The 23,883-nt window shown below is 40.5% G+C and overlaps 1 protein-coding gene across 6 annotated transcripts in view; it reads left to right on the top strand.

Moving 5' to 3' along the window:
• Window positions 1-23,883, top strand: part of znf423 (zinc finger protein 423) — a 165,878-nt gene that overhangs the window by 59,843 nt on the left and 82,152 nt on the right. For 2 of the 6 annotated variants that reach the window (XM_038293998.1, XM_038293997.1), the window contains exons 4-16: window positions 6,372-6,428; window positions 13,601-13,778; window positions 15,266-15,390; window positions 16,593-16,719; window positions 16,794-16,869; window positions 16,973-17,253; window positions 17,332-17,609; window positions 17,992-18,378; window positions 18,815-18,996; window positions 20,167-20,706; window positions 20,906-21,053; window positions 22,026-22,580; window positions 22,666-22,850. In XM_038293998.1, coding sequence (XP_038149926.1) covers window positions 6,372-6,428; window positions 13,601-13,778; window positions 15,266-15,390; window positions 16,593-16,719; window positions 16,794-16,869; window positions 16,973-17,253; window positions 17,332-17,609; window positions 17,992-18,378; window positions 18,815-18,996; window positions 20,167-20,706; window positions 20,906-21,053; window positions 22,026-22,580; window positions 22,666-22,850 — 3,119 coding nt within the window. The remainder of the gene's footprint in view (window positions 1-6,371; window positions 6,429-13,600; window positions 13,779-15,265; window positions 15,391-16,592; window positions 16,720-16,793; window positions 16,870-16,972; window positions 17,254-17,331; window positions 17,610-17,991; window positions 18,379-18,814; window positions 18,997-20,166; window positions 20,707-20,905; window positions 21,054-22,025; window positions 22,581-22,665; window positions 22,851-23,883) is intronic. The other 4 variants (XM_038294003.1, XM_038294001.1, XM_038293999.1 and 1 more) reach the window with 3 other exon arrangements.

Genomic DNA, 23,883 nt, shown 5'->3' with positions numbered 1-23,883 from the left:
AGCGAAGCAGTGAGGGAATTTAAAGAAAACTAGACGGGGCTGTGAGACGCTGCAGAGGGGGTTCAGACTGTAGGAGGGGGCACATTTAAGGCATGAACTTACGAGACTACTCAACAAACCTAAATTCATCTCAAAGCTCCACATCCAGATCAGGTAGAGTCTGGTCTCAGATCATGTGTCATGATCGTAATTATTCAATTCTGCAATTCTTTTAGATGTATATCTGGACTCTGACAGGTAGCCTTGCCTGCAGTCTGAATTCTCAAGGTGTTTTTGGAATTTACAAACACGAAAGGAACCAAATTGGTACCGTTCCAGCTTAAAACATTTGAGACAGACCCAAGGCAGGTCAGTCAGTTCATAAAGTTGTGCAAAATTAAGAACTGTGGAGCTCACAGCAGAACTGGAATAAATATGGCAGTGCAGAAGGATGCATGCGTTGCTGCTGCTAACATATGTGTTTGGTGTGAATCCACAATTTCATCTTTAAAAGAAGAATAGCCAAAAAAGCAAGGAAACATTGTGAAAAATAAAGACAATTTTTTAGCATAAATGATTTTAGGTTTATTAGTACTTAAAATGTATGTAGAATAATACATTTTTTGGAACTGGAGAAAATGTGAATAGTTTTCAAAGCCCAAGGAAAACAGACTTTATGTACATGATGTCTGTATGAACAATTCAGATATAAACAGATAATCAGTTCATAAAAATTCCTCTAGAAAAATAGTCCACACATGCACTTACTGCTATTTTCCTTGCTTTATTCGTCCCTATACAATTTCTTACAGCATTTTTAAACATACTTTGTTTGTTGTTGGGATTAGATCTGTCCACCTCATGACAGTTTCTAGATAAATTCTTCACAAATTGAAATTTCTGTATTCAATTAATTCTTTTCTCTAAATTAAACCGAATTACAAACTGTCAATAAAAGATGTTTCATTTCATGAAGTAATTTTGCCTTTGAACATTTAGCATTTTAACATCGAGTAGGTTGTTTTTTACTGAATGTTTTCAGGAATATCAGCAGTTAAATTTGAATGACAAAGACTTGTCCTCTGCAACCACACTGAAACCATTTTCCATTAAATCCATTCCTGCTGCCTGATACATTTCTCCTCATCTTTCCTGATGTAACATCAGCCCCCACCAGTCCTTAATTATTCATATTTTAGTAATACAATCCAAGTTAGCAGTTCAAACATTAGTACATAATAAAACTCCCGAGGCTTTGCTTTTAATTTAATTCCTCCGTTTAAATTAATTTTGGGGCATGCTTGTGATTTTAGCTCGTTCCTCCGCAGAGGGGGGAGGTGGGGGAGGCAGAGGGAGTGGTAAAGAGATGGAAGAGACGGAGGAATCGGAGCTTGCTGAGGGAGACGAATCTTCTGCAGGTGGAGTAGGAGCAGCAGCGCAGGTGTTTGTGCATGAATGATATTGAAGAAAGAAGCCCAGCAGAGACAGGTGGTGTGGTTAAAAAAGCTTTAAAACAAGATCAATCACTTTAACAGACACAGCTAAAAGCATGGCCACTGTACTTCATGTTAACTACATGCTTCATGCATCAATTATATTAGGTAATTTCAAATTATGGCATAAGATTTATGTAGATACAAAGTTCTGCAAAACTTTCACAAGTTTTTTTTTTGTCCTTTAAGGCATATTTGCTTTAATGTTGTAAAAGGATAATTATCAATAATTAAGTTTTTTTTTTGTGTGTTTTTTATTAGAAAACTGCACAGGTGGAAAATGGAACAAATAGTCTATAAATAGGACTCATAACAATGTTTCTGGATTCATTTAGAACCAATCTGAAACAAACTTATCTTTAAACAGATTTGCTAAATTAAGTTAAACTTAAGCACAACTATGTAACCAAAGATGAACTAAATGAAATTAAGCTTAGAAAGAGAAAATTCAATATAAGGTAGGCTTACATCAGCTGAGTTATATTAAACTTTGCAAAATTTTGTGAAAGCTAAGCTAAAGTTTGATGGGCTATACTGACAAAAGTTAAGCTAAACTTATTCTGAGACAATGATTGATCTGGTTTAAATGTGTTAATTGTAAACAGAGATGTGTCATTCTTCAGTAGATCTCGATCTGGTACGCCAAGCTTTCAGCTTCTTGGGAATAATACTGTTGGAACTAAAATCTTAATTTTCTATGAAACTGTGTTATAGTTAGGATTTTGTCATAATTTCCATTGGAATAAAGGAATCAAAACAGAATTTGTTTTCCAGCAAACTGCTCTGGAAACAGCCCAACGTTCCATCCTAATATAGTTCTTTGCTAAATGATGCATTTGTTGACACAGCACTGTTTTATCCCTTGAGCTAAAAAACCTTTTTGTTCCTGAATGATTTATAGGTTACAATACAGATCAAGGTTTGGTTGGTAAAAAGAAAGAAAAAGTGGGATATTTTAGGACGTTGTTGTGGAGGGTGTGGCTTAGACTAGTAACTGTAATTGGAAATTTGGGGGTTCAGTTTCAGCCTCTCACCTCAATGTTCCCCTGGAAAAGGCATTTTAACTTGCCTGCTTATTCTCATTTGGAGCTTTGCAAGCTTTATAACTATATCTGCCGGAAATGTGACTTTAGCGTTAAAGCACTTTGAGTCTTGACTGAGTACAAAGAGGTAAAAGAGTCATTTCTGTTTAGTTTCTCCACCCATCTGTGGAGTAACCACCAATACTCTGAGGTGCAATGATGCTAATGTCTGAATTTAGAAACAGTTTTGTTATGTAAAAATGTTAACCTTTCATGTACTGTAAGTTCTCAGGTGTTTCCAGTTCTCCTTTACTTATAAAAATAAATGTATTATTACTTCTCGTTTTGCCAAACATCTGTTGTTTCTGTGCTCCTAGGTCCAGTTTTCTGTCCTTGTTGAAGTGCGGTTTGGTTGGTTTGGTTTCTTGTTTCTTTCTTATCTAGAAGTTGCATTAGAGAAAGATGCTAGGTGTGTGTCTTTGTGTAGCGTTTTACCTTGAAAAAGCTTCCATGTTCCCAAACCACATGCTCAGACTACCTGTGCACACACAGGAGCTCAGCTCAGTGGATATAGGATGTAATTATGGGACACTCTGGCCTTATTCTCTCATCCTGTCGACCTTTACTGTTTAATTTTATCTCTTGTAACAATCATAGACTTGTACGCTTTTTTCCCCCCAAATAAATCCATCCTTGTTTCTCTCTTTGCACATTTATAGGTAAGTTTGTTTTTATGGCACATTTAGGTAGCAATTAAAATGGTTGCATACTGTAATAGGTCTACATAAAGAGAAAGTACATTTTAAGATAATTACAAAAAGAAGATTAATATTAATATAATATGTTTTTAATCCTGATTGAAAGCAACATAGGTTTTCAGCACTTTTAAAGTTTTCTGGTAGTTTTTCCAGATATGAGGAGTATAAGAACTAAATGCTGCTTCTCCATGTTTAGTTCTGGGGATTCAGACTAGTTCTGATCCAGAGGAGTTGAGAGGACTGGGTGGTTTATACGCTGCCAACAAGTCTCTGTTTTTCTTGATAAGCCATCCAGTGATTTATAGATCAACAAATGTATTTCAAAGTCAACATCCTCAGATACAAGGAGCCAGTTTAAGGATTTTAATTCAATTCAGTTTATTTATATAGCACCAATTCACAACACATGTCATCTCAAGGCACTTTACAGTTCACCAGATCATGGTGGGATCTTTTTTTGCACTGAGGTGAAGTGCTCTTTTCCCTTAGTTTTGGTGAGGAGGCTGAAAGAAGCATTTTGGATCAGCTGCAGCTGCCTGATCGACTTTTTAAGGAGACTTGTGAAGACAGCTGCAGTGATCAGTTCAGATGAATACATTAATTAGTTTTTCAAGGTCCTGATGAGACATTAGCCCTTTAATCCTGGAGATGTTCTTTAGGTGACAGAGGGACGTCTTTCTTACTGTCTTTATGTGGCTCTGAAGGTTCTGCAAGTCCATCAGTACAATCAAATTTCCACCCTTATTGGTGGTTTCTAGCTGTAATAACTGAAGCTGTATTCTAACCTTTAAATGTTTTACCTTTGGACCAAAAAAACAATTTATTCATTTTTGTTTTACTTCAGCTAAAGAAATTTTTGCCACCATCGTGAGTTAATTTTTTCTATGTAAGAACCTAGTTCATAGCTCAAACAAACTGCACCTTCTATAATGTGTAGATGACCGGACAATGCTAAGGTTGTCATCATAATCACACACACAGCATCTCACTGCAAACAAAAATACACACAAACATGGGCCGCTTCTCTAATATAAGCTTACAAGCTGATTTACAGAAAAGGGTAGGATTTTACAGCATCTTTAAAGGAGGAAATCCTATTTTAAAGTTTGACAAAAATCAAAGATGTTTGCACAAACAAATGAGCACCACATTTCATTATGATGTTATGATATGAGTACTAAATTTACCTTATTAAAACTAGAGCAAACATGTTGCTGAATAAAAGCCATTTCCTTCTGATCAACCGCTCTGTTTGATTTTGTCTTGTTGCTACATTATGCTGCAGAAAACGACATTTATTTCTGTTTGCTTCTAGTATGATCACCAGACTCCTCAAACATTATGGCTTTCATCTACGATAAAAGCAAAAACAGGAATCTAATTGGACCGGGAGATTTGTATCTGATTCAACTTTTCAGGGTCACCAGCTCTCAAAACAGAAATGCAATACAAAAACCACAAAAAGTTGCATTATAGGAATTTTGAATTTGATTTTATATTTTTTTGCAGCATTTTGTGGTTTGATATTAAAACAAAATTCTTGGGTTCATCTTTATCTTTGCTAAAGCTAACTTTTGTGGAACATGTATTGTTTTTACTCAGGCAAACTCATGTCAAACTGTAAGTATTTTTTTGCCTCTGTTGAGCTGTTAAATGGATCATGATCTAAGAGATGTTCCTGACCCACATATAGTGGTCAGGTTCATGCTCTCCAGAGGAATCTCTGCTCATCTTCCTTATTTTGTCGCAGTCGTCATTATTTCGTGCCTGTGAGTGTTTATGCAGATTACTTTCTGGATGCTGTGTGCATCCCAGTGTGCGTTCTCCCACTCCATGCCTCCTGCCGTCTGTGCCTCTAATCCCTGAGTGTGTCAGTAATGGCAGGTCCAGGTGTTCTGCACCGCCCCTGGGGGACCCCTCTTCCATGTGTGCGTGCATGTACTCCTCTCATCGGGGGGTTTAGGAGCTGTGAGTGAGGGGGCTGTCCACGATCCCATCCTCCAGAAGGGAAGGGAGGGAAGGGGGAGCGTTATGCTGGAGGTACCCGCCTCTCACAGCTTGCTTTCTGTCCTCCCTTGGGTCCAAGACCCCCCTCTACTGTCCTCCCCTGGGACTTCAGCAGCCTCATTGCCCCCCTTGTCTCTTTTCCATTTTACCTCCTGATCGCAGCTCAGAATCACCTCTTGCGGCTGCAGTCAACCCGCTGAAAGGAGCCTGTGCAGGTTTTCAGCTTGATGAAAAACCCTGCCTTTGTTCAGATGACACATAAACAAGTTTATTTGCTGACGATGGTGTGCTTGTCTTGTGAATAACAAGCTGCAGCTACCCGCTTCACTTATTATCCCACATCTGGGTAGGTGAAGATGTGTGTTGATATTGTCGATTCATCAATCAAGTCCATTTCTTTCTCTCAGGGAGAGCGTGTTTTGAAATTGTGAAGCTCTGAAATAAAACCCAGCTCTCAGGAATCCTAACTGTGAATATTATTACAATGAGGTGGGACTTTTAATAGCAGGAAAATGCCTTCAACTTCTGCGTCTTCTTGGTATAAAGTGTATTCCGTGTGTGACTCAGGTGAATGTGTTTCTGGGTTAGGCAGCGGTCTGCTCGTCCACCAAACCTCATTCTTATAAATAGATGATTTAGCCGCTGGCATACACACAATTGGATGGCTGAGCATGTGTGTGTTTGTGTGTGTTGGCATGGTGTTGTTGTTTATTTAACACTCCTGCTTGACAGCTGGTTCTCATTTCTCAGCGAACAAACAGCAGAAACAAAGATGGACTGAGATAGAGAGAGGGATTGGTGGGAATGACTTTCCTCATGGGGAATTGAACCACAAACCTTTGTCAGTTTAGCTGCATTGGTGCATGTTTTGAGCAGAGGTAGAGGAGGAGGATGCAAAGAGGGTAAAGGGTCGTGCGGAGATGAAGGGTTTGTTGAAAAATTCGTAAAAGGAAACAGATGCCAGCTCTTTATTAGAAATGGAATTTGCATGCAGAGGTGGGCGGCTTTGGGTTTTGTTTATGGGTTTTGAGTTTGTTTTTACCTTTGTCTACTGTTGCAATCGGTGCAGATGAGAATAAATCAAAAGCGCCTTAATTTTCTGGATGTTACAGGAGGAAGAAGAGGTCTAAATGTCTCCTTACCAAAGAGGGCGTCACCTCAAGAGCCCGGTAATATGTTTGAAAGACTGTAGTTATTTTTTTGTTTTACCTGAAGCTTGTGAAAAGGTTTGATTTGTTACCCTCTGTTGTGTTTTCATCAGGGAAAACTAGCTGATACACCAAACATAAAATGTTAGCTATGGAAAAAAAATGGTTTGGAATTCAGAAGGGATATTCATAACAACATGTTGTTTGCATTGAGCAGCAGTGATCCAATATATATGGAGTCTAACTGCCAACTACCATTGTAAATCAAATGTAAATCCACAGTCCACCTACAGAACAAAATCTGCTCCTCAGAGACGAACAGAAAGAAATCCTAACCACTTACTTTACCATGACCTGTTATTGTCTGGAAGTTTAATGGTTCATGATATCTAGAACATGAATAAATACTGTACTGTTCATGACCGCTATGGTAATATCAATTAGAGCAGGTTTTCCATACTTTTTACTCCTTCCAATCAAACACCGTCTCAATGTCTCTCCATCTCTATCTGTCTGAGCCTCAGCATCTTGTCCATATATATTACATATCAGGGCTTGGCTTCAGGGGCAGACACAGTTCATACAGATGGCCAAAGGTGTCATGCTTAGAAATTAGGCAGTGTGTAATAAAATTAAAGTATTGTTACATATTAATATTGACATCAACAGATAAATTTAATCATTTTACCAAACAAAACAAAAAAAAAATTAACATATTTTACACTACAATTATACTTTTATTTTGTGACACCTCTTTACTGATGTTCATTGCATGTAATGCTGAAATAATTAATCTGATTAATCATCATTAATCGCTTATTGAAATAATCATTAAGTAATTTAGTAGTGGATTAATTGTTCACTGGGCTGTAGAGACTCTAAAAATGTCTTTACCTGATAAAGCACCCCACCTTTAGAAACAGTTATACCAAAATTTTAAAACAAATATGTAAACTTTTAAAAAATTTTTTTTCAAAAATGTGCTCGTCAATATGCTCTATCCAGTACAGTAAAAAAAAGTTTGTTTCACATACTTTAATTTTGTAAAATTTCTTCTTTAAGGAACCTTTTACTATCCAAATTTTAATTGAAAAAATAATTGACAGATTAGTTAATTTGCTAAATATTTGTATAAGAAATAGTTATGGTATAAGATTACTTACATTTCTGCCTACAGGATTTCTCATAATAGTGAAATATACTTATTATCTATGAATCTTTTGATGTGTTAATATGTTTGGTCTAAGCTGTTGCTACCGCAGTGGAGGTTGTTTTGGGAGCATAATATCCAGATAGCAGCAGGATTTTCTATAACATACGGCAGGGTAAAAAGTTTTTGATCTTCTTTCCTTAATTGAACTGTCTCTGACCTCCATGGAAACTGTAAGGAAATGTTGAACGATTTAAAAGAAATGTTTATCCTGATTTATTACATTCCTGTAGTTCTTTGTTGCAACTTCTTTAGTAAATGTGTTTTTATTCTGTTTGTTGGGACAAACTTGTCATCTGTGCACCCACTGTCCGCCCACCCCCCATCCTTAGCCCCCTGCCCCTAACCTTCTGCCCTCCAACAAATTTTGCACACACACACAAACTCTCTCCGGCCATATGGTACAGTTGGCGCCCAAAAGCAGCCGGACCCATTCCCAGGGCAGGAGGTGAGGGTCCCTACAGTCTGCACAGAGTGTACCAACGCATGTGTTTGCCTCCTCCAGGGCTCAAGCCTGCGCCAGCTTGCTGCATTGGTGATCTCTGACTTATTTATTTTTCCTGCACTCGTCCCGACGGACTCCATCCCGTCTGGGCTGCACGGTCAGCAGCAGAGGACTGTAAAGTCCTCAGAGTGGTGTTTGTGGACCGTTTCGCCCAGTGCAAAACCTCAATGTGAATGCTTGTTTCCTACATCCAAAGCCATGCAGAGGTGTTTGTCATGAGGACTTCATCCGTGGTACTCAGGTTGAAAACAGATCTTTGCAGCAGATTGAATTCTTATCCTTCTCCAGCATTAGAGAGACTACACAACAGGTAGTTTCAGCCAAACAATACGACTTGTCAAAGAAACTGTCCTACTGCGCAGGTTTCATTATGCATGGCAACCAATAAGCTGCTCTTAGCTTTCCGGTTGCTATGGGAACTCATGGTAATCAGTCGGCCAGGTAGGGATCATTCTTCTGTTTTCTTGTCTGTTCTCTGTGTGCATTTTTTGGAAAAAGCCTCAGAGTGTTTCAGTGCAACGAGAGCCGATGGGTGGCTCATTATTCCTATCATTTATTATCACTGCTGAGAGATGACTTTGGTTGCGTCTTCTTTATTATGTTGCATCAAACGGGAAGAACAGCCTTCAAACACCCTCTCAGAAGCAAATACTTCTTTAGATTTACTGGAGCACCATTTTACAATTAAATAGATACAATTGATCAATTTATTAAGGAGCTATGACTTGTTTATTTTTGATGTAGCTCATCAAGATGCTTTGCAGCATGAACCATAAAAGAAGAATCCACTGGATGGATGTGGTTCTTATCCTTTTTTGTTCAGTGTCGAACGTTAACTTGCCCCCCTGTTTATGTTTGCATGTGAAAGTCTGTGCAAAACAGAGAAAGGCAGAATGAAGCCAAGGGTGGAAGTTGTTTTTCTGCCCCCTGTGGCGAGTCTGGGGCTGCATGTGTGCACGCCTGGGGCAGCCTGGGGCCATCGGAGGGAGCCTGGGGAGCAAAGGAAAGGAGGGATGAAGCTCAAGTGGAATGGAGGGATAGAAAGGTCAGCAGGAGTCTTCCAGGGAAAGGTGTCCGCCTGGGCTGAAAGCCAACCAGAAAGGTGGGAAGGCGAGTTGGATGGATTGGGAAAGCCGAAGAGAAAGAGATTAAAATGACACATCACACCTTTTTTTTAAACGGCTCTCTTGAACAGTTAGAGGTTAAGAAAAAATTCAGCTTAATTATAACCTTTAAACAGTTTATGGCATGTTAACAACATTATTCGTTTACGTTGCTAATTGAGATGTTGCAGCACACAGCTGCAGGTTGTAGGCAGTTTTAACTCTTGTAGTAGCAGCACTGGGACGTAAAAACCTTTTTGCTGCAACCAGCTGAGCTCCTTTGATTCAAACATCAAAGCAACAGAGAGGAAGCATGGCATAGACTGCATTTCCATTCCAGGCACTTTGCAAACATTGTTACCCTGATATTCTGCTCCTTCTTCTGAAAACTTGGAAAGACGATGCGATCCTCAGAATATCTCTTTTTGAAGTTTCTGCCATGCAAAGGTTTTCATGCCCCTGGAATGTTTCTAGATTGTGTCACTTTACGACAGCAAAACAGTGTTTTTTTGTTGGGTTTTATCTGACAGGTTAGCACCAGGTAGTGACTCATTTAGATTGGGAAGAAAAATTATATTTGACAATTTTTTATTTTCATTTTGTAAGCAAAAATCAACATAAAGAAATCATCAAAGTGCATTTTGCATATCCATACTTTGCTATGATACTCTAAATAAAATTCAGTGTTTAGTTTAATGTTATAAATCGGATATTTTAGAACATCAGAGAACACTTTCCAACAGGACCAAAACATGCAGCCAGAGCTTCAATAGAAAGGCTTAGATCTGACCATAACCATGTGCCAGAGTGGTTGAGTCAACATCCAGACCTTTATCTCATTTAAGATAACTCATAAGGCTTAAGAGCTGACTTCTTTAATATGACTGATCTTAATTAATTTTGCTTTATCACTTATTAAAAAACACTCTTGACTTCTTCAAGTCCAACAAACAGGCTGGAGTTGGTGGTTTTAATGTGACAAAATGTGAAATAATAGTAATTTTTCCTGTGTGCCACATCCCAAACAAATATGTCAAGTTTTGACGGGATGGCAGCAGGAACTAAAGAAAGTGTTGATCAGCGTGTGTGAGGCTGTTTCCTCCATGTGTTGCCTCGCTGTCTGGCCTATTAGAAGCTCACTCAGCGTGTGCGTACTGTTTCAGGTAGATGCAGGCGGTCCTTTCTTTTTTTATTCCCGACCCCTGGCTCTCTCTTTTTCTCCCCTCTTTCATTCCCCCTATTTCTTCTCTATTTTTCCCCGAGTTCAGACTCTGTCCATCTGGAGCATCTCCCCCTCTTTTCTCCCCCGTCAGTCCCATCCAGGCCGAGACAACGGGGGTGAAGGCCAGCACCAGTAGGGCAGAAACAGTTGGAGACTTGGAGGGATGGAGGGAGAGATGTGGATGCTGTAATGAGTGACAACATGAAAGGTGACGGAGGGAGGGGGTGGAAGAGAGATGAAGACAGAAGAGTGGAGGGACTGCTGAGGACAGAGGGAGGGATGTGGAAGGAGAAGATGAAGCTTGAGCGGAGCAGTAGGGACCCTGTGGTCAGCTCCGTTTTCATTCGCCAAAGAAGAACAGAAACAGGAGGAGGAGAAACAGCAGACCTTTTCCCCCCCTCCGCCTCTTTCTCCGCTCCTGTTAAACCAGCCGTCCTCATCGTCAGCTCCTCCAGGAGGACCCTTCTCTAATTTAACTTTTCATTGAAATTTTCTCTGCTCCCCCTCCTCCCAGCCCCCCAGTTTCTCCCAGTTTGCCGTCCGGCCTTGTCTTGCCAGGTCCCCTCGTGGCCGACTGACAAAGGCGCCGTAAAAAGCCGTGTGATCCTCCATTTTAGCGCCAGCTACGCTAGTCAGAGGATTAGGACTCTTTAATGACGCTAATCTCTCTCCCCTCCAACCCACACTCACCCCCACCAATAAAAAGAGATTTTTTTTCTTTTTCTCTTCCTCAAATCAAATCTCTGTAGTTTCGGCTCTGCCGTCTTTCCCACCTCTGAAACGTCCAACTCATCTCTTTTTGTTTCCCATCTAAACCAACCTCAGGTTTAATTTCTTTAACTCTGTCTTTCTGAGTGCAGCTGAAATATTTGGGAAATAGCAGGGTCTGTGTTTTAGTCGGTCACCTCTCAGGAGTTTAAATACCTTCATCCTGTCATGTAGCCAGCAGGGGGTGTCTGGATCAGCCTTTTATAGGCGCCCTGTATTGTTACACCACCTTTACTCTGTGCAGATGCTTCATTTATGGGTTTAGTTTGTTGCCTGTCTTCTTAATTTATCTGTGGCTGCAGACAAAGCTACAAAGTAACACTTGAAGTCCACACATGACCCTTGGCATTAATGGCCTTACAGATATCTGTGGAGAGGCTTTTCTTTCCAATGTTGCCTCAGCTCCTTAAGGTTTGCAGATGTTTCAGTCTGATCTGCTCTTTAAAGGTTTTAATCCAGCATATTAAATAGATTAAAGTCTGGACTTTGACTGGGCCATTGCAGCATCTTGATTTTCCTTTTGCCTCAATGTGGATTTTTAGGAAATGGGCAATAACAGTAGCATTTAACTTTAAAAACCTGAAGGATCTGCTGCCACCGACTTTGTGCTTAAAGAGCACAGCACACCTTTCAGGAATCCAGTGAAGTCCATCCATTATCATCAGCCCACAGTCATAATATAATGCTTTATAATGATTTCTCCTTGATATCCGATCTTCTTTGACATATTCAGGGCTGTTACGTAGAAAGAGTACTAGCAGCATATTTTTAGGTTGGTAGTCTTATTAAGCTGGGTGTCTTTGTCAAATTTAGATTCGGTAGCTTCTTCTTTGATCATGAAATAAGGCAAACATTTAAAAAAATGTTTGTGCTTGGATTAGCTGCTTTTTCAGCGTAACAGATTTGGCATTTTTTTTCAAAAATGTAATGGAAACGCTTTGTTCATATCACACAAGTCGTGTAATCAACAACGACACATTACTGGAAAAGCAGTAACATTGGAGGTTGAAGGCGCAGCATGTTTTTTATTGAGATATCATGTGATGTAATGGAAACAGAGCAACTGCAAAATTATGTTTTTGTTTTCTTCGTCATTAGTAAAATACCAACAAAGTTTGGCTCACCTTTGTAATGGAACCCAGCTAGCGAGTGCAACCCACCACCATGCCTCATCACTCAGGAAAGCGGACCGTCACGCCTCATTGGTGTCTGTTGAAGCCAATGTATTGATTTACGTGCCTTGCTTTGAGTCTTTAATGGTGTTTGTTCTATTCCAGTCAGATTTTTAAGCTCATCGCCTCCTGCAGAGTTATATTTTCTCATGCCAATGGATGCATTTTGCCTCCATATTAAACAGATCTGTTTCCGTCCTTTCTGGAAGCTGTAATCCAGTGTAAACATAAAGAAGATTCCTAGACAACTGGTTCGTTTTCACTGAAACTTCTCTAGTGTTTAACCTGACATTTCTTTCTGCATCCTGTCACTCCAGCCTTATTTGTTCCTGACTTTGGTGATTTCCCTCTCAGATAAAGCAAAACCCATCCCTTTTTGATGCTGGTCTTCTTTACATTTTTTCCAGTGAATGTTAAAGAGGCTCACCGTGCTGCTTGGGAGCGCTCAAAGAGCAACAGAACAATATCAAGCATAATTCAGCCTTCTCTTTTGTTGCAGCGAATCCATTCTGAAGTGTCTATTAAAGGAGCTGTGGCCTTTCTGTTGCCTCTGTGCATGACTGCGCAGGAGGGGGGAGAAAAAAAGGAAAAAGAGCAGCGCATAATCTCGTATGTCTGACAGATAAAGGGAGCGAGTATCGCCATCTTTCCGCTCTGTTCTCCTCATCTCCTAATCGCTTTTCTGACGTTTCAATCTGCCAAGGCCCTAATGAAAATATGATGAGGCGGATCTGCGGTCCTCGGGGACGGAGGGGAGGGATGGAGCGAGGGATGGCTGCAGAGGGAGGATGAAGGGAGAGAAAATACACTCTGTCCTTATTTCCGGGCTCCGCTGGGGATACATAGTTCTTGGAGCTTTTTATTTAGATGTTGCTACTGCAGGAGTGCATTTCTCTCTCTCTACGTCTCTCTCCTCATTCTTTCTCTCTATCTCTGCCATCCTTGTTTTTTTGTATATTTATGAATGCTTGTGTGTGACCAGGATAGATGTGTTTATTTTTTGTTTATATCTTTTTTTTGTTTCCTCCTGTGAACTCCCTCAGGCTTCTCCCTTTTGCCATCCAAGAAAGATGAGACTTCTCCTTAATCATCCCACTTCGCCCTGTTTTACCCCCACTTTCTGTGTCTTAGCATAGCAGCTTTTTTTTTTCTACTTTTCAGTCCCTTAGCTGTGTGTAAAAATATACCTTCTTGTGCCACCCTCTCCCCTCAGATGGTGATGATGACCCTGCAGGCCTGTCCTGGGTGCCCTCCTCACCCTCTAGCAAGGACGTGGCGTCGCCTTCCCAGATGCCCGACGGCTGCTGCGACCTCGGCACGGCCACTGGAGGCGAGGAGGAGGGAGGCGCCGGCTTGCCGTACCCCTGCCAGTTCTGTGACAAATCCTTCAGGTATCTCCTCAACATTCTCCCACATCTGGATGGTTTAGCTGCACCCTCAGATCCTGCTCATGAATATCTGGGGGCTCATAAATAAACTACACCCTCCGTGTTATTTCCATAATAAAGTGGAACGCTAAGGCAACAGTAAAGGGAATGAGGTGAATACATTTCTCACCAACCTCTCCGGAGACTCAGTCAAGAGCCATTTTAAGAACAGCTGTCTTACACACACTCCAGAGTCATCATCATTATTATTCTCTGTATTAATCGTTCTACTGAGCTCTTCTTCCTCATACATCCTCCTGTCATCCTTTAACATTTATTCCTTTCTTTAAAACTGTGCTTTGAAAAAAGTGTTTACACCCTTTAACTTCCCTCCATTTTGCTTCTGCTACAACCATAACTTTGTTGGATTTTATTGGGATTTATTGTGAAAACGAACCACAAACATCAAAATAAATAGGGTTTCAAAATTCTTTACGACGAACGAAATGTTTGTTTGCAGCCCCCCTTGTTCTGATGTTCCTAAAGAAAATCCAGACGGAACATATATCTAATGGTTCTTTGGATGTTTGAGAGGGTGAAGAGTTTGACACTTCTGGAGTCTTATAAAGAAGAAAGAGCCAAGAGGCTGATGGTAACTCTGGAGGAGCTGCAGAGATCCACAGCTCCTTTGACTTCAGAATTATTAGATGTGCGTTCCAAAAACCTTTCCTTTTGGAAAAGCATAAAAGAATAAAGCAATTGTTGGAGAATGGGCCATAGAAGGTTCCATTGCAGATTTCCATAAACCATTCGGGGGACAGTAAAAAACATACAGAATGCCACATTCCCACAGTGCAACATGGTGGTGGCATCAGCATGGCATCATGCTGTGGGATACTTTTCTCCAGCAGGCACAGGCTGGTTGGTTCTGCCACAGATTAATTGGGTTCAGGTTTGGACTTTGATTAGGACATTTGTAGACATAGATATGCTGAAAATCAAAGAGTTGAAATGTATTTACGAAAAAACAAGTTGTTTGATTTTGTGCTGGAAGTTGGTCCTTAACCTAAGTCTAGAGTCAGTGCAATTTTTAAAGATTGCTCTTTATGTAACTCTTCCCATCCATTCTGACCAACCTCTCAACAGCATGATGCTCCTTTTAAAATACATCAACAGTTGTGTCTTTATTCAACTAAAGAGTTTTGAATGATCTAATCACAGGCTTACAAAGCTGTAAAATTACCATTTGGATGAGCTATTAATGTATTTAACAAAATGCATAACATTGTAATCCTATTTTATCTGAAACAAGAATGTTTTATTCTTTAATATCAGACAGTAGAAGCAGAAAAGCAAACATTAAAGCTCTGGTTTCAGCTGTAAAAGCTCCAGGTACATCATATCACCTGTTGTCATAGTTTCTGGTTAAGCATCACAATTTATTTATTAAAGTTTGTTTATATTTGGCATTATTAACTTCCTATTAGCTAACATCATACTTCTGCCTGCAGTCGCCTGAGCTACTTGAAGCGACACGAGCAGATCCACAGCGACAAGCTGCCGTTCAAGTGCACCTTCTGCAGCCGCCTGTTCAAACACAAGAGGAGTAGAGATCGCCACGTGAAACTCCATACAGGTACGTTCAGCCATCACGTCCCAGCTGTCCTGGGTTTTTTTCCATCTAGGCACCTTTTCTTCACTTAAAACTGAAAACTTGGCACTAGTGGCCTGTTCTGGTGCATTTTTAACTTTGAGACGAGAGATTAAATATGTGGAAGATCCAAAAATTCATAATTACCGAAAAATCCATTATATGTTTGGATTTTGTGTTCTTTCTTCTTTCTATAGATTCAGATTGCTTTCACGGAAATTACAAATTCCTTTCACTAAAATCTGAGCTTTGTTTTTAAAGCAGTTTGGTTTACTTCCTAGAGTTTGAAAGAAATGTAAAGTTACTTTTCCCAGAATTTATAAGATGCGCATCATTACTTAAAGGACACCTTCTGGAGCATACAGTTAACTTTTTCAAGCTTTACTGCTGTTGTTCTCTAGACGTACACTGTACTTTGTAGGGATACGTTTTCTAGAACCTAACGGCGGCTTTAAAAAATAAATAAAATGCAAATGAACCCAAAGAAGCTTTTTAGAAATTCAAAGGTTTCTGGGACTCACAAATTACAGAGCACAAGTTCTTCAACTTACAGGTAGCTTTTAATAACTCAGTGGTTACGTACACAAAAGCAGAACTCAAGCAATTTTAAGTTACTTGTTATAAAATGGAAAATCTAATATTTGAAATGTTCAGGTTACGTGATTTAACATAAATAGCAAATAAATTATTTAAACACAAATAACTTTTGCAAAACTTAAAGGTTGTTTTTGTAGGATTGGTTACTTTATAGAAAGTACAGAGTCAATTCTGGAACCTTACACACCATATATAGTTGCCATAATGTAAGTTAATGGTTCTAGCTTACTTTTCAACAATTTACTGGGTGCTTTTTGCAGAACTTGTTGGTTATTCCCACTAAACCAAGAAGATATACAGCATCTTTATCAAATATAAGTTATTATTATATTTATTGCTGTTATATTCTGGGAATCACACTTGGCTACTCTGGAAGTAACATATTATGGTTCCACATTGAAACTTGATCATCCAGTCTGATCTAGACCTGATTATAGTCTAAAACAGCTTGGATCATTTAACAGATTGATAATAAGGGCAAGAATCAGGTTTAAGTTCTGGATTCTTGTTTTTAAAATTCATGCACATGCTTACGCTAACTTGCAGGAGGCGTCAGAGTTAAACACCTTTTATTTACCTTTTTATCAAAGGACTTATTCGACCAGGATTTTCATCTTTAATTGTATCGCCTGCAGGAGATAAGAAGTATAGCTGCCAGGAATGTGAAGCTGCATTTTCTCGCTCTGATCATCTTAAGATCCACCTGAAAACACACAGGTAAAAACAAATAAGCTAAAAAAAAAAATTGTTTTTGTTCTTCAGTCTGATTTGTTGATAATTGGTCCCTACAGCTCCAGCAAACCATTTAAATGCTCAGTTTGCAAACGTGGCTTCTCCTCCACCTCATCGCTGCAGAGCCACATGCAGGTAAACTAGTGTTAATGACTTGCTGCTATGAGATTTACTACAAAGCTGATAGGTTAGTTTCTATTTTATTTTGATTAATCTCGGGCACTATGTAACCTCACAGGCTCACCGTAAGAACAGAGAGCATCTCGCACTAAGAAGTGAGAAGGATGGAGGGAAGAAGGGAACGGGAGGAGACGTTGAACTGGAGCAGGATCTGTACATGTGTGATTACTGTGAGGAAACGTTCAGCCAGACGGATGAGCTGGAAAAACACGTCCTGACTCGACACCCACAGCTGTCTGACCGAGCAGACCTGCAGTGCATCCACTGTCCAGAGATCTTTCTGGATGAGGCGTCGCTGCTCACTCATATTGAAACACAGCACGCCAACCGGAAACACAAGTAACAGCAGAGCGTTGTTTGAGTTTTTTTGACCTCTGAAAGAACTGTTATTTACTGGGCTTGCTTTTTCTATCACAGATGTCCTGTCTGCTCTGAGCAGTTCCCGTCTGTGGAGGACGTATACTGCCACCTGGACAGTCACCGCCAGCCCGACTCCTCTAACCACAGCGCCGCCAGTCCAGATCCTCCCCTCGGGAGCGTAGCCTCCATGAGCTCGGCCACACCAGACTCCAGCGCCAGTCTGGAGAGAGGCTCCACCCCCGACTCCACCCTTAAACACAGTCAGAGTGGAGAACGCAGCCTTAGGAGAGGCGTCGATTCTGGGGAAGACGGGGGCATTAGCCTGGTCCACCAAGGTACAGATAAGCTAATATAAGAGACATTAAAAGGATGTTTACTTACACTGCAAAACATTTAATCTAAGTAAGTCAATCTTCCTTAAAATAAGTGCATTTTTTTATCAAACTGAGCAGGTATGTGACACTTTGCCAATGGAATATGACAGTTTACATTAAAAATAAGAGAAACCGCAACTTTTAAACAGAGCGTGTGCAAGAACAAATGGGCTTGTGCATGCTCTCGCACACGTTAATAGACTTTCCCTCTCAAGAGCTGGTACAGGGTTTTGCATGTACATATATATATTTTTTAAAGTGGAGAGGGCAGGTCTTTTCAAAAATTTGCGAAAATCCTCCACTATACCTTTAATAATAACATGTCCAATACTTTTTTCTGCAGGCTCAGGAGGAAGTTGGACTAAAGTGACATATTCCTGCCCTTACTGCTCAAAGAGAGACTTCCACAGCCTGGCCGTGTTGGAGATCCATCTTAAGACCATCCATGCAGACAAACCGCAGCAGAGCCACACCTGCCAGCTCTGCTTGGAAACTCTTCCGACGCTCTACAACCTCAACGAGCATGTGCGAAAGGCCCACCGTGCCAGTGGAGGGAGCGTGGGCTCAACAGCGGCAGCAGCAGCTTTCCCTCTGCTTCAGTTCACAAATGTCACTGCGTTTCACTGCAATTACTGTCCGGACATGTTCGGAGACATCAACTCCCTGCAGGAGCACATCCGAGTGTCCCACTGCCTGCCGGGTGGCATCGTGGCGGGATCCACCACTCTAGGTATGTTAACAATAAAGGAATTTGGCCTGATTCAAACAATGATGTTGGTAGTGTTGGATTTAACAGTTCAACTAATGACAGATCCAAAGCTGCCTCCTGAAATAAGGAAATAAACAATCCTGTTCATAAAAGATGAATATCCATAAAGCAACCTAATAAAATAAGCCAAAAAAAAGACAGTAAACTTATTTATATTCTTGTGAAATAAATTAGATTTATTAGATTTATCAGTACAAAAACATTGTCGGTTTGCAATTGTTTTAATCGTGAAAGAAAAGATTTTCTTTGTTTGTGGTCATGTAAAGAAAACTTAGGAATTGAATTACTTAAAACATAAGTACCCATTAAACAAACAGGTTAGGAGTGATTGATGTCTGGAAATTAAAATCATCACTGAAAACCATGGTTTAAATATCATTTGCTGATGTTATTCCAGAGGGGAACCATGCCTTCTTCTGCAACCAGTGCTCCATGGGATTCCTCACAGAGTCCTCCTTGACGGAGCACATTCAGCAAACGCACTGCGCCTCAGCTACGGGCGGCGGGGCGGCGTCTGGAGGAGCTGTGGCCAAACTGGAATCCCCCGTTCTCCAGGCTGCGTCTCAGTCTTTCATGGAGGTGAGAATCAAAACCAGTCGATTTAAAAATAAAGGGATATTTCAGTACTTTAACTCTCTAATTTTATATACTGCAATATTCTGGAATTTATAATAAATTACAGTTAAAAATGTTTTGTTCAGTTTGAATGGCAAAAAGACCTGTAGGCTGTCTTACGGTCTTTCATTTTTGCTTGGGACGTTTTTTTTTTTTTTTAGGTGCTATGGTGAAATCAGCTCACCTTAAGTAAATTCAGGTAAGTAAGAGTAGGCTTAGGCAGTGTATAATAAAGCAACTTAAGTTTAGGTTCATTTTGGTAAAATTAGCTTAGCTGAAGGGAAGCAAGATGGGCTATAGTAAGCTAAAACAACCAAGAGTCAATTTAATTAGAAGTAGAAGATGAATAAATACGGTAATATAAGTGTGCTTAATTAAAATAACTTGAGGTGAATTAAAGGTACAGTAATCAAATTTTATCTAAGCTATAAATTAATAAGAGATTTTCAGCGTAGATAAAGTAAGGCAAACTCTAAACTTTATTTATCTAAATTACATTGAGATATTAATATAAATCAAAACGATATGTAAAGGGTAAGGAAAAGTTAACACTGTGCTCTTTTTATAACCGTGTTTTTTATTCATCTGCTCCTTCACCTGACATAAGCAGATTTTTAGGATCTTATAGTAGACAGCCTCAGCTTTTAGTGTCTTTTTTTATTATGATCTTTTTGCTCTTAAGGTTTTAGGATTGTCAAGGTGGTTTCAGACAATATTTTTCTGTTAAGTCTGTCATTTTTTCATAGAAACAATCAAATAAATGTTAACAAGTTGTGCTTTCTCCAGTTACGGGCCCAGGATGATTCATTGATCAATTAGATGGCTGAATGAATAATAAAAGGACGTCAGCAAGCCTGAATATCTAAAGGTCAAGAGCACTTTAAATATACTGACAGTTAAGAAGGAAAAATAAATTAGAAATAACTCAAGAATTTAGCTCAGCTCTGAAAAGAAGCTGTCAAAGCTGTAAGTCTGATTGTAATTTAAAGTGTACGCTTGTTTATCTTCCCCCTGCTCTGCATATCTTTTTCAATTTCTCTCTCCCTCCACAGGGACCTAACATTTACCTTCGGGGACTGACAGTGAATGTTGATGAATAACGGTCTTTATAAAGATTTATTTTCCATTTTTCAGGTTTATTCCTGCCCTTACTGCACCAATTCTCCCATCTTTGGCTCACTCCTCAAGCTCACGAAGCACATCAAGGAGAACCACAAAAACATCCCTCTGGCGAACAACAAACGGCAGGCGAAGGTTGCTGACCTCAGCCCAGCCTCCTCCGACGTGGAAATCTCATCTCCCAAACGCCACAGACTGGGAGGCGATTCCACTCCCTCCATGGGAAGCAACGGGGATTATCCGTGCAATCAGTGCGACCTCCGATTCGCTAGCTTCGAAGGTTTCCAGGCTCATCTGAAGTCTCACCTGGAGATGCTGCTGAGACGCCAGTCCTGCCCGCAGTGCAACAAGGAAGACTTTGAGACACAGGAGGCACTGCTCCAGCACCTCACAGTGCATTACACCACCACGTCTACGCAGTACGTGTGCGAGAGCTGCGACAAGCAGTTCTCCTCCGTGGACGACCTCCAGAAACACTTGCTGGACATGCACACGTTCGTCCTGTACCACTGCACCCTCTGTCAGGAAGTCTTCGACTCCAAGGTCTCCATACAGGTAATTAGAAACTGCTTGATTCTTTTTACGTACTTTATTCTGTGCCCCAATGAGCCACTCATCCATAAAAGACTCACAGTTTCATTTCAAAATTGGTTAAAAAAGTGGCAGTTTGAGTGAAGAAAAGTTTGGAATCTGAAAATTAAAAATGTGTAGGAACTATGGTTTTATAACTCTACTTCTGCCTTCCGTCCTCCAGGTGCATTTGGCTGTGAAACACAGCAACGAGAAGAAGCTGTTTCGCTGCACCGCCTGTACATGGGACTTCAGGAAGGAGGCCGATCTTCAGCTCCATGTCAAGCATAACCACCTGGGCCAGAGGTCAGGCCTTCCAGGAGGACTAGCAGGTACGTTTTAGCTTCTTAAAGGATGATGGGAAAATGTTTTTTTTTTTCTTATATTGCTTAATGCTTCACTCTTTTATTTGACCTTATATTTATGTTAGTTTATTTGATTGTGTGTTCATATTCACTCCTCTGAAAATAAAGTTTTAAAATGAGATTTCTTCCATCTCAGAGAGCCTCTGTTTACAGACTGATACATGGGAGAAGAAGGTTAACTGTCATTACCATTAGCCTGTAAAGGAGGCAGACATAGAGTGAATCAGCGAGTAGTAGAGAAATGGAGGATAGTGTGAGCTGGTAAATTTCTGGCCGCGGAAGCTTGATCTTGGTTTTTCCCAGAAGAAGTCCTGCTAAAAGCTTATTTTATTTGCAAACGTTAATAAAAAAAGAAGCTAATTCAGTTTTTGGGCATCAATCAGCTGTTTGGTTTTTACAGTGGCATTAAAAAAATGTATATCTTATAACTTTTCTCTAGCAATTTAAGAACAACTTGTTATGCTTCAAAATGACACAGTTGGAGCACAATTGAGACCTAAAAACGCCATTTTCTAAATAATAGTTTGTGAGTAGTAGAGTCTGTAATATTAAATTGTTCAGCTGCAACCTACAGTTGTTCTAATATAATGATATTTAGATATATTGATATTTGAAGATGGAAAAATTACATTTAAGGACCCACCTCAGTAAAGTACTGGAACTAAGCAGAATGTTGATGAAGATTCTCAGTCATGCAGGGCATATAACTCCAAAGACTTGAAAACAAAACATGGCCTCTAAGCTTCAAAAGCCCATGTAGCTTCCTGACAGCAAAGAAGGGCTCCATAACATGGACAGAAGGATGGTTTCTGAAAGCTTTCTTCTCTTTTCCCTTTAGAACAAGTGGCTTTTCTCACCTTTCTCAGTTTAGAATAGATAGACAAAGCTAATGGAAGAAAGTTATATAATCATTTTGAACATTCATTTTTTTTTTTGCAGGACTGAAACCACGAAAGTGCATCTTCTGCGGGGAGACGTTCGGGACTGAGGTGGAGCTCCAGTGCCACATCACCACCCACAGCAAGAAGTTCACCTGTCGCTTCTGCGGCAAAGCTTTCCACGCCATCTCGCTGCTGGAGCGACACCTGCGGGAGAAGCACTGCATCTTCGATGGCAGCAATGTCACCGGGAACGGAGGAGGAACGGGGAGCAGCGGGAGTCAGAACGGAACGCCCAATGGCCTGGCTCAGAGCGTCAAGCGGGGAGGAGCAGGAAGTGGGGTTGCAGGAGGAGCAGAAAGAGCAACAGTGGCAGCTGCTGAACAAGCCGACCTGCAGAACATCCTGCTGAAGAGCGCCGTCACTGGAGGAGGGGGGTCGTCGCAGGCAGGCGACACAGCCAACAGTCACGAGGCCAGCGGTGGAGAGGAGGAGCTGGACAATTCGGAGCCCATGTACGCTTGCGACATCTGCGGAGCGGCCTACACAATGGAGTCGCTGCTGCAGAACCACCGCCTGCGCGACCACAACATCCGGCCGGGCGAAGATGATGCAGGTGAGAACTATTGTCTCCTCTCCTGTGTGTCTCAGGAAAGTTATGGATCATATTTCTGATCATTCCTACTTTTTCTGTTTTCCAGGTTCCAGGAAGAAGAAGGCAGATTTCATCAAAGGGAACCACAAGTGCAACGTGTGCTCCAGGACGTTCTTCTCTGAGAGTGGGCTGCGTGAGCACGCTCAGACGCATCGCGGACCTGCCAAGCACTACATGTGCCCCATATGTGGAGAACGTTTCCCATCTCTATTGACTCTCACAGAGCACAAGGTACGCATCTGATCTGCAGCATGGAAATCTGCATCTCTGAAAGTGTGTTTAGGTCCTGTAAATGTGTTTTTTTTTCTCCACCGTACCAGATGTATTGATTGTTAAAGATGCTTTAAATGCCTTAAAATAAGTAAATTCTTGATCTTTAATTTGATCCAATTAAACCACTTTATTAATATATTATTGCAGGAGCAAAAACTGAACAATGTAAGAAAGTAAATTCTGTTGGTTAGAATACCAGAAATGATTGCTTCTAAACCAAATCTCTGGAGCTGCTTTTTCTACAACAGTGTGCCTCTCAGTCTGCATCACCTCAGAATCAGGAGCCAAGTTAGTCTGGCACTTTGAAACGGTCACACCATTGAAGAGTCACATTTCAAGCTCACAGAGTTGACATGGCAACTATAAGACTCTACTGTCTTTTGTTTTTAAGTGACTCGCTTTCTTTCCTACCATCACAAACACACGTAGACATGTAAAGATGAACTGGATGTGTTTGCTATGTCGAGATGAGGCCTGTTTTTTTATTTTCCTCTAGTTGCTGTGGGATACTTTTTCCAACTGTTCCATAAAACTGTAATCTGGGGACCTAAGTCCAAAAGTTGTCTGAAGACTTTGTCTGTTAGCAGAATAATGATAGTAAAGGTGATTATCAGAGTGCCCAGACGTAAACCTTGATGGAACACCTGTTGGTTCTGAAATGAGAAGGAAACACTAATTGTTACCATACTAGATAAACTAGGTGGAGGTTAAGAAACCAATAAAAAAACAATAAAAACGACTCATTATAATAACTCATTCATAACTTGAGGCTTTTTTTTCTCTCCGCTAATTTAAAGCTTCAATTTTCAGGATGAGATTTTGTTCCTGCAATGAAACATGACTCTCACAGCACATGTATGTAATGAACTGGGTTATGTGGGTTGAAGGATGTATATTATTACCGTTTGTATAATAGTATTGGCTGTGAGAAACCTCACAGACCTTACAGAGACATCAGAGTGCACGGATCTCTCTGATGGGGGTTTTGTTG

This window comes from Cyprinodon tularosa, unplaced genomic scaffold, assembly GCF_016077235.1.
Source record: "Cyprinodon tularosa strain WSP-4 unplaced genomic scaffold, ASM1607723v1 ctg332, whole genome shotgun sequence".
NCBI lineage: Eukaryota > Metazoa > Chordata > Actinopteri > Cyprinodontiformes > Cyprinodontidae > Cyprinodon > Cyprinodon tularosa.
The sequence above is the reverse complement of the archived record's forward strand: the minus strand, read 5'-3'. Positions and strand labels throughout refer to the sequence as shown.